Below are 10399 nucleotides of genomic sequence, written 5' to 3'. Positions count from 1 at the left end.
GTGCGCTGGGCTGGACTGGTGCTTCATTAATGGCTGATTCCTGCCTTCTTCCAGATGCTGCTATGGTAGACATTGGATAACAAAGAGCAAATACCCTGTAGGAGAGAAACAGAGAAGGAGGCAAGAAGGAGGAGTACTCTGGTGCAGTACTTGGGAAGTGGGTAAGCTATTCTACCTATTAATTAGGGATTGGGCTTGTGTTTCCTTTCTGGGCCAACTTCTACATACTTTGTAAGCTCTTCTGTTTATTTATCTTGTGTGATTGTTCTGCAGGTTGTGAAGAAACATTAAGGAGGTCCCATTATAATAGATTAACAGATATGTAAAAAGACAAGAGACTAATTATAGAAAGACAGACAGAGCAATAGGGGTGACCTATTGGTAGACAGAGACAAGCTGATGTTTTATAGATCAATTGACCAAATCATGTTCTACTGTGTATGCATTCATTTTGTTCTGAGTACTTTGTTTTTTCTTTCATATCTGAAAGTCATATATTGCTGGCAAAACTCCCTGTTTTGTATTCTCAAACACAGTCAGGCCATGAGCTTGGGGTCTGGAAGCCAGAAAGTACCAACCTTACCAAGAGGAGTTAAAGGAGCTCAAATGATTTGCCAGATGTTTCTGGTTCTAAGGCCCAAGTTTGTAACCATTCTCTCTGTGTGAGAAAGCAAAACAGAAAGTAGTATGAGTCCTTGAGTGAACTGCTAGAAGTGACATTTAGGGTCTCATCTGGGATCAATCAGGTCAGTAAAGTAATCCCTCCTCGATCGCGGGGGTTGCGTTCCAGAACCCCCCGCGATAGGTGAAAATCCGCGAAGTAGAAACCATATGTTTGTATAGTTATTTTTATATATTTTAAGCCCTTATACTCTCCTAGACTGTTAACATTATTAGAGCCCTCTAGACATGAAATAACACCCTTTAGTCAAAAGTTTAAACTGTGCTCCATGACAAGACAGAGATGACAGTTCTTTCTCACAATTAAAAGAATGCAAACATATCTTCTCTTCAAAGGAGTGCCGTCAGGAGCAGAGAATGTCAGAGAGAGAGAGCGAGATAAAAGCAAACAATTTAAAAAATCAATACGTGCTTTTAAGTATGCAGAAGTACCGCGATAAAGCGGCATTTTGTAGAGGAGCGTCCGTATCCTCTGTGCAAACAGCCCCTCTGCTCACACCCCCTCCGTCAGGCAGAGAGAGTGAGAAAGATAGAGAGAAGCAAACAAACACGCTGAAGCATATCTTATAGCATTGAGGAGTTTTAGTTAATATGTAATACATGCTCTGATTGGGTAGCTTCTAAGCCATCCGCCAATAGCGTCCCTTGTATGAAATCAACTGGGCAAACAAACTGAGGAAGCATGTACCATAAATGAAAAGACATTGTCCGCAGAAAGCCGCGAACCACCGAAAAATCCGTGATATATATTTAGATGTGCTTACATTTAAAATCCGCGATGGAGTGAAGCCGCAAAAGTCGAAGCGCGATATAGCGAGAGATTACTGTACAACGAATGGCAGCAAAGCTGAAAAGAGAAAGCAAGCCTGCAAATATAACAACCTCACAGCTGCAGTTAGAAGCCCACTTGCTCCATTGAGAAAGAGGAGTCCCCATATACAGTAGCTCAACTGAGTTTGCCACTACTTTCTGACTCCAAGGCAATGAGTTTTGGGCCGGACAGGTTAGATTAACTGGCATCTCTAATGTGGCTCAAGTTGGGTGTGCCCTGCAATGGCCTGACATCTCATCCATGGTGTCCCATTTCTCCTGAAAGAGGCTTCAGCTTCCCAGAAGTTGGAATGAGTGGGATGCAAAAGGAGGATGGAAGACAAAGAGTCTTGTATATCATTTTTGTAAAAAAAAAACTGTCAAATAAGATATAAGAAAAAAAAATCATTTAATACTGAAATGTTTTTTTTAAAGTAAAACTATTTCTGTCACTGTTTAAAGGGAGAATATGGCCTGACTGGTGTGATTTTGGACGTTTTGTTACTAAGGAAGATTGCTGAAGGTGTGATTGAGTTGTCTCTTTAAGGTGGGGCACACCAACACAGTCTAGGGTTCTATCTGATTATCATTATATAAATTATTTAGTGGTGTGCTAAAAAATAATGTATAGCTTAGTCTGCTCAGTTTAAAATGTGTGCCTTGTAGCATGTTTTGGGGACAGATAAGGCTGGGTGACTCAACGTCTGCTCTGGGATTGGGGGGCTCAATAGTTTTCATTGCTGTTGATCTTAATCAGACCATTTGCTCTTCTGTTTCTGCACACACAGAACCAGCCTGAACTTTCAAACATTGGCCCGATGTGTGACAAGGAATGGACCCTTCCCCTGTCAGAGTCTCGATGTGTACTTCCATTTCCTTTACAAAGACAATTTACGATTAAGGGCCTGTAACAGAGCTGGGTGGACTAAACTTCCCACACAGGCCTCAGATTGTCATTTTGTATTCTCTGACTTGGTGTGGAAATGCCAAGTGCATGTCAGCACTTAATTAGACACAGACCTCATCTCTGAGTAAGAAACTGACTGCAGTGAGAATGTGAAACCCCTGTGACCCTCAAGAACTGAGACTGAGCACATTGAGCTCCAAAGGAGTGCTGTTGGTATCTGCTTGGGTCCAATTTGGGACTACACCTGTCCCATCCTGTCTGTACAGAGTCTCCATATTTTATATTGTTTTCTTTGGGGCAATTTCTTGCTTGGATCCTGTGACCTGCAGTTTGTCACCTTTCATTAGTTATAATCACAGATGTCCCTATGTAGTGTGGCACTCCTGCTTCTCTGTGGCTCTCCGGTGAAGAGTTTGAAGCTGGACTTTGGCTTTTATAAATATATGGGTTCATCTCTTCAGACCTATAGGTGTAGCCTTCTGTTAAGTGGCCTGCAAGTGCATAAGGAGGTCTTTGGAAGGAGCTGTGCTTGGCGATGACATGATGAAAGTTTACCGACACATAAGGCGCTTGTCCAGCCAGCCCCATTCCCACAAACATCTTCTGTTCTCCTCCATTGTCATGCTCAGTTAGCTTTGGTGTTTCCCTGCCGTTATCCATTTGCTCTAAACAACTGTGATCACCTGGCGGGCCATATGGAGGCTCTTTAATGTAGATCCTCCTTGTGTGTTCAAACACTGCCGGCACGGCTATGTGCTGGTTTACCTGCTTTGGGTGGTCACAGTTTGACTTCACAAGCATAGAGCCACTGAGCGTCACAGAGAAGGGCTTTTCATTGCCTCCCAGGGTGTCCTCAGTGTCACGGATGAATGCCATTTTACTTTCTTCTTTAGCAACCTGCTGAGGAGTGTGCAGACTGGCTTCTATTTTGTTCTGCCCAACCGTGTTATGTTCGTAAGGTTCTTCCTTGAACCCGCTGTTAGGTCTGGAGGTTGAGCAGCTGGAAAAGCCTTCAGGTAGGGCTTCAGCACTGTACCTTCTGTTTGGCACGGGCCCTAGAGTTGAAATGAAATGGTACGTTACATACAGCTGAAATCCAACTCATGACATCATAGGAAAAGTCAGTTAAATGAAACTGCAGACAAAACTTGACATTACTTTTTTCCTTGGGATGATTTACAAAACACATAAATAATAGTCTGTTCTGCCTTTTTATCATACATTCATGCAGATGACAAATCACAGCAAAACTTTACTTCTACACATTACAAATGTTGCTTTTGCTTATTTTTCTTTTCCTTTTATGCTCTGCGTTTAAAATCCTTCATTCAATAATTTTCTTTACAAAAACAGCAAAACAATCCCCTCTATAATTCAGACATCTCTTTACTTAAGAGGGTCTCACTCGCTACATAAAAACAGTGAACAAAATATGCAGCAATATTTGTAAGTTTTGTTTAATGTGACTGTTAAGGTCAAAGTCCATAAAAGTCAATACAAAACTGCAGATGCTTGAGGTGGCCAAATAAGAGTTAATAACTAGTCTGGAGTTAAGGCTATTAATATCTCAGGCAAGGATTCGAACTCAGTTATTCAATATTCGTAATATTCATTCTTTGACATTATGAACAAAATTCATTCATCTTAAATTTGTACGTCTGATGCACCTCTCCAATTTGAAATTACCTACAATACTGTATATCAGAGATTGTAACCAGAGCCATGCAGGCTACTGTATTAAAGGGGATTTCAGAGGAAAATGCTTGATTATCTGTCAGATAGTGTTGAATTTACAATCATACCAAATCCTCTTGGAGATGTATTGGATGGGTTAATACTATCCAGTGATAAACTCATTGTGATCTGCTTCACTAAACTGTTAGTACGTCTGTTAATCTTGCTCAACTGAAAATGACCTTAATGACAATATGAAAACCTTATCTTACATTACCTAAAACTGGAAGAAGTCAGATTTTCTTTGTATGGAAGTGTGAGACTTTTTTCAGAATCTGGCAACGATTCATTAATGTTATTACAAATAAGTCTGCTTCCAGGGTCTCTGTTAAATCCCTGTTGGCCTATTCACTGTGAGGAAGTATACCACAATGGGCTTTTGTTAATAATTAACTGCCTACACTGGGTTAAGAGTATTGAAACTTTTTCTGACATTTATTGTATTGTGTATTTTTGAGTTGACTGATTTTGCATCTTTTGGTTAAAGATATTTGTGTTGGATTGCCGTAAAAAAAAAAAAAGTTCAACCTGTTTAAACTCCAAATGGAAAGGTTTAGGCAGGGGCTAGGTAGTTTAACTTGTAGGGATGTCATCATTCACACAAGCTCACCAAGACAAACCACCAGAGAAGGTTGCTGAAATTGTCAAAAAGCTTGTTATCTGCCTGCATCTTCTTACGTTCTAAAGCCATCGAGTTGAAGGAAGATCTGTGACCACCTATCTGCGCATCAGCACCATGTCGCTGCCTCTAGGCTCCCAGTGAAATGGCAGGTGACCAGAAGTGAAAGAAAGACCTATTATTGTTTTGAATGTGTATGTTCTAGTGATCGTTGCCAGTTTCTTGCATACCTTTCACAACTGTCATCATTAAATGGGGGTATCTCCTGGAGCCTGAAACCTTTTTCAGACCTCTTTTCTTTTTAGAGAGCAGTGAATCTCAACCTGTGCTATGGATGAAGAGAGAGCAGCTGTGTCAGGTGCCATTACATGGTAAGAAGCTCTTCTAAAGTTTGAATTTCAGCACGGGATTGTCTATTATTTGAGAAATCATGCTTAATAATAGAATAATAAAGCACGAGTTTCCAGCTACGCTTTCAAGGCAGAAAAGGCTTTCATCATGGCCTTTTTGATGCTATTATATAATTAGAAATAAAAACACATGAATTGTGCATACTTTGAGAGTGTGATGCAATGAACAATCAACTGTCAGTTGGATGAGTTTACTGAGTGGTGAAATGATTCACTTTTCTAATACAGTGCCATTAACATAGCTGCAATAAAAGAATGGAAGCTTCACGTTTATCCTTGGTTTCTTACGAACATGACTACAGTTGTCCATCCAACTATTCATTTTCTGACCAGTATTTCCAGCTAAAGGTTGCTGGGAGTCAGAACCTATACTAACTGCAAGGAGTGCAAGGCAGAATTTAACCTTGGATGGGGTGTCAGTCTCGCACACATCTGTTCTTTTCAATTCTGCCATTGTCACCTTCTCATGCAGTTTACTGTAAGACAGTTGCAAACCCCAATAACTTTGTGGAGATTACCAAAACTTTTTTGTTTCACAAGCATGTATGATGTCATAAGTTTTTGATTAAGACCAAGATCAAGGGTTTGTAAGTAATTATGCTGCAGACACTATTAGCATTTTATGTTTAGATTAATTAAAAAATATGTACATAACAGAAATGAAAATGTGCACTCACAGACACAAACACTATCCATAACACCTAGTTACAACTTCTCAAGTACAATATTTTTAGGCAGATTAAGTTTTGCCTAATAACAGTTCAGTACATAACAAGTTAAGAGCAAAAGAAAAACCTGATACTGCAGAGCATTTAAATTCCTGGAGACAGTATAGCAAGACAAAAGTTTGACAAGCCCTGTTCTAGGCTGTAGAGCACAATGTTTCACTCATCGACTGACTCATGTAAGCCAGCCGGGCCACCTGTCACTAAGTAGCTATGCACAAAGTTTAGTCAGTTGGTGTTCTCCGTTTAGAGAATATAATGTGAAGTTTTGCTTGGGGTCAGCACACGCAGTTTTGAGATATCATCTTGAAACAGCCTGATTAATTAAACCAGTCGGTTAGTGGGTTGCAAAGCCTATGGGCACTGACATTATAATTTGGAGGTTTCTTTACATTTTATGAATGTAAAGGCATTTGGGATATTTTAAAATCACTCAGAGTCATATTTACAGGTCTGATGATATTTCTAAATGATCTGTAGCATTTTATGATACCTCAGTCTGATATAAAGATACAGTATATTTAAATACACTACTAATACGTTTTCTTTAAAGAATGTCAAGTTGTATGACTTTTGCTGCCATTTAGATTTTCTAACGCAAAAAATAGAAACATTGCCAGTTTTCATTGTACATCTAACATTCAGGTGAACCGCTGCAGCCACCATCCCACCTATGTTACCATTCCTTGATGAGGAGATTCTAACAAATGGGTTTTCTTTGTCAAGTCCTCAGGAAAAGGAGAGATCAGCGTAACATTCTTTAAATCCAATGAGCAGTACTAGACGTAATGTAGAGCACCAGTCCATTGCAGGGCCCACTCATGCAGAGTCAGTTTTAAGGTACCAGTCAACCTAACTCCTGTGTCTACGGGAATGTGGGAGGAAATCCCATACAAACAAAAAGAACAATAATGGATAATAATCAAACAAGGGATTTTAAGCTAGAATGCCAGATATCTGAATCAGCAGCACTATCCACTGTGTCACCAGCAGGATTAGTACTAATATAATTTGCTCAAAACCTTAACACACATAAATCTAATGACTTTCTTCTAGCTCCTGAAAAATGAATTATTAGCGTTATTTTTTTGGTTACTGACATATTGTGCACGGACAGATGAACAACCATGCAGATAACATCATTTATTCAACACAACCTCCTAAATGGTCAATACCTAAATGAGGTCCTTTACCTAGTTCATAATTTGTTTAATTAAATAAATAAAAAAGATGATCATCTTTACAAGGCTGTTTATCCACTTTGTGACCCAACTCATAACTGTCTAGTGTTGTTGCCTCTGAGTCTGCTTCCGTCTTGACTTAATAATGTTCACATGAAGTAGGGACTCCTTAATTCCAAAGTGTTGTCACTCATTCCTGCCTCATGTCCTTTTAGATGCTATATCACATTTTCCCCACCTTTTATACTCTTAACAGTTTCATCAACCTTTTTCACTTCTCTTGTTTTTACTTTTCTAATTATTTTTGTCACATGTTTAATTTGCAGCTACAGTGTCTCTGTCTGAACTACAATAATATGACTATTTAATATCTTGAATATAATGTTCAAGCTTAGCTTCCTGACTTTTTCACATCTATTAAATCTTTAAAGTTACCTTAGCACATGGGCAAAACTAGTATAGGGTGGTCCAGATCTAATTATGCAATTTTCATTACACTATAACTTATTAAGTTTATTACATAGAAAATCACCCTAAAAATCCTGGACCATAGAGAAGTGTGTGAACTGACGACATGAAGAATCGTCTTCGCGCCGAACTGGAATCGTCCCCGCATAAATCAAAGTCATCCAGATGATCTGAATCTGCATAATGTGATGGATGGCCGGCATTTCAGTCCGGCCGGGAAGTCCCTCAACAGAAAAACCCACCTTTTCAGGGCACTACATCCCCGGGACGCTGGATGGCAACTCCCCTAGATGGAAATGGTTCCTCGGATTCCCGCAGGGCAGTATGGGACATGGAGTCTGTCTCTTCAGCCCTGTTGGGTGCCATGGGTGCTGCCAGGGGGAGCTCACCAAGAACCCGGGGAATATTACTGTGACGCAAACCCGGACGTACTTCAAAGTCACGAGATTGGAAACACGCAGTACTTCTGGGACACCTGAAGGAGTTTAACCCGGAGAAGGAATACTTCCGGGTCATGGACTTTAAAAGGACTGTGGGAAACCCCAGGAGGGAGAGCCGGAGTTGGGTGGTAGTATGACGGAGCTCCTGGGAGCTGGAGGATTGTTTATTGTATTAATTATTGAAGAATTATGGAGGTGTGGTGCTTTGGGCACTATTATTGAAGAAATTATTAATAAATCTTCATTGTGCTTTTATAAGTGTGTCTGGGACGTCTGTCTGAAGGGTTCAACGGGGCAACAGCGCCTCTAACGTCCACACTTGGCATAGTCAGCAGGATTCTGGCCATCTGTTTGGTCAGAAAACCATTTAAAATTTAATGTGGACTGAACCCCAGACAGCGACACATGCAACCGCCAGACCCATTTCGATCGCTCGTCATGGGAAAGAAGAAGTTGATGAAACCGACCGTTGGTGCTGAAGGAAGCCTGGTGCATGACTTCCCCTGCGGCCATGAGGAGCAGCGGAGCGACACCGCCGTCGGACGGGAAGACATTTTTCCGGGTGGCAATAAAACCGACGAGGTATGTGCTGGGGGAGGGATCGAAAACATCTTTAAAATAACCCACTTTGTCCCCTGCTCATAACTCGTAATAAAAATGGCAAATCCTCTTCAAGATGGCTGTGTGCTCTACGAAGGGAATACAAGCACCAAGGACTTCCGCATGACGTCGGATAGCCACGGACACGTGACCTGCCCCGAAGAATTAGGGGAGAAAGAAGGTGAACCGCGGCCTGTAGGCTGGAATCAAGATACCTGGACGGACGCGGAATTTCCGAAAAAGGAGAGGATGGCGGACAAAGCGTCGCACGCCACAAATAAAGGTAAGGAGTTTCGGGGAGTGATCGATCGATCCGCCGAGAAATTGAGTAAGGCAGATCGCAGTCAGCTTGAAGCTAATCTCCGGAACTCCAAATCCCAAAAGGCCATGCGAGACCCAACTGCGCAGGTGCAGCAGAAGCATATCGGCTCAAGGCTGGAGGGCGGGGATTTTGAAAGTCAGATCTTGCCTCCAGCCGATCATGAAGGGGACTTTAATGTGCGGGAGCTGGAAAATCTAATACAGCCTGTGCAGAGCTTTTTTCAGGTCATCACCTCAATAAGAAAAGTAATAGAGGAATTGGGAGCGACGGCCGAGGCACCTCTAAAGCGCGTGGAGGAATATTTACGCCGCTGCGGTCGGAAGCTTCTACAGATGACCAATTCGGCGTTACAGGTGAGTGTAGTCGGTACCGTACATGAAGTCGGGACTCAGATTACAAGGGCAGCGCAATTGTCTAGTATCGGCTGCCATGTAATCTCACGTCCCACAGTTGATGTAAGCGTGACGACTGAGTGTCCAGTGGAAGGAGAGTGGCCGTCGGAGCAGCGGGATAGTGCTGGCTTACGAGTGGTCCCGAACCTTATGACATAAGCCTCGGTCTCACTTAAAACCAAAGGGGTGCAGACAGTAAAGGGTCTATCTCTTATCCATAGGGAGGCCCAAACTGTAAGCAAGCCCCAGAAAGAAAAGGAGATCCCGCAGGAAAAGTAGGGAGCTCCTAACATAGAGCGTGTATGGAGGGGACACTCTCCGCGTGGGTAGGGAGATAGTCCGGCCCCAGCTGGACAAAGATCAACGCAGGCGTTACCAGACTGCTTCCGGTCACGCCAGACATTGCAATATGGAAGGAGGCTGTGTTATGAATGCCACCGACCGGGCCACGTATGGCGAGACTATCCAGGGAGAACCGGGAAAGTCATTAAAGGAAAACAAAAGTGCAATGTCTCCCCGTTGTTCTCCTGCTCTTGTTTTACAGGAAAAAGCCATGGTCCGGTCAAAGCAGAAAGTCCCTCCTGGGACAGGACTACACTAGCGGGGCTGGTCGCCTTGCATTATGATGCTCGACTGGGAAGTGGCTACTGTGATGGACGGCCGCCGTTTCAGTCCGGCCGGGAAGTCCCTCAACAGAAGAAACCCACCTTTTCAGGGCACTACATCCCCTGGGACACTAGATGGCAGCTCCCCTGGATGGAAATGGTTCCTCGGATTCCCGCAGGGCAGTATGGGACATGGAGTCTGTCTCTTCAGCCCTGTTGGGTGCCGTGGGTGCTGTCAGGGGGAGCTCACCAAGAACCCGAGGAATATTACTGTGACGCTAATCCAGAAGTACTTCGAAGTCACGAGAATGGAAACACGCAGTACTTCCGGGACACCTGAAGGAGTTTGACCCGGAGAAGGAATACTTCCGGGTCATGGACTTTAAAAGGACTGTGGGAAACCCCAGCAGGGAGAGCTGGAGTTGGGTGGTAGTATGACGGAGATGCTGGAAGGTGGAGGATTGTTAATTGTATTAATTATTGAAGAATTGTGGAGGTGTGGTGC

The 10399-nt window shown here is 42.6% G+C and overlaps 1 protein-coding gene across 1 annotated transcript in view; it reads right to left on the bottom strand.

Annotated features, from left to right (window-relative positions):
* Window positions 1-1479: 1479 nt before the first annotated feature.
* Window positions 1480-10399, bottom strand: part of sim2 (SIM bHLH transcription factor 2) — a 130685-nt gene continuing 121765 nt past the window's right edge. The window contains exon 12 of the mRNA XM_039744446.1: window positions 1480-3453. Within this exon, the coding sequence (XP_039600380.1) occupies window positions 2732-3453 (722 nt within the window). The 3' untranslated portion in view covers window positions 1480-2731. The remainder of the gene's footprint in view (window positions 3454-10399) is intronic.

Source organism: Polypterus senegalus, chromosome 2 (genome assembly GCF_016835505.1).
Source record: "Polypterus senegalus isolate Bchr_013 chromosome 2, ASM1683550v1, whole genome shotgun sequence".
Taxonomy (NCBI): Eukaryota; Metazoa; Chordata; class Cladistia; order Polypteriformes; family Polypteridae; genus Polypterus; species Polypterus senegalus.
This window is presented reverse-complemented; position numbering and strand designations above follow the sequence as displayed.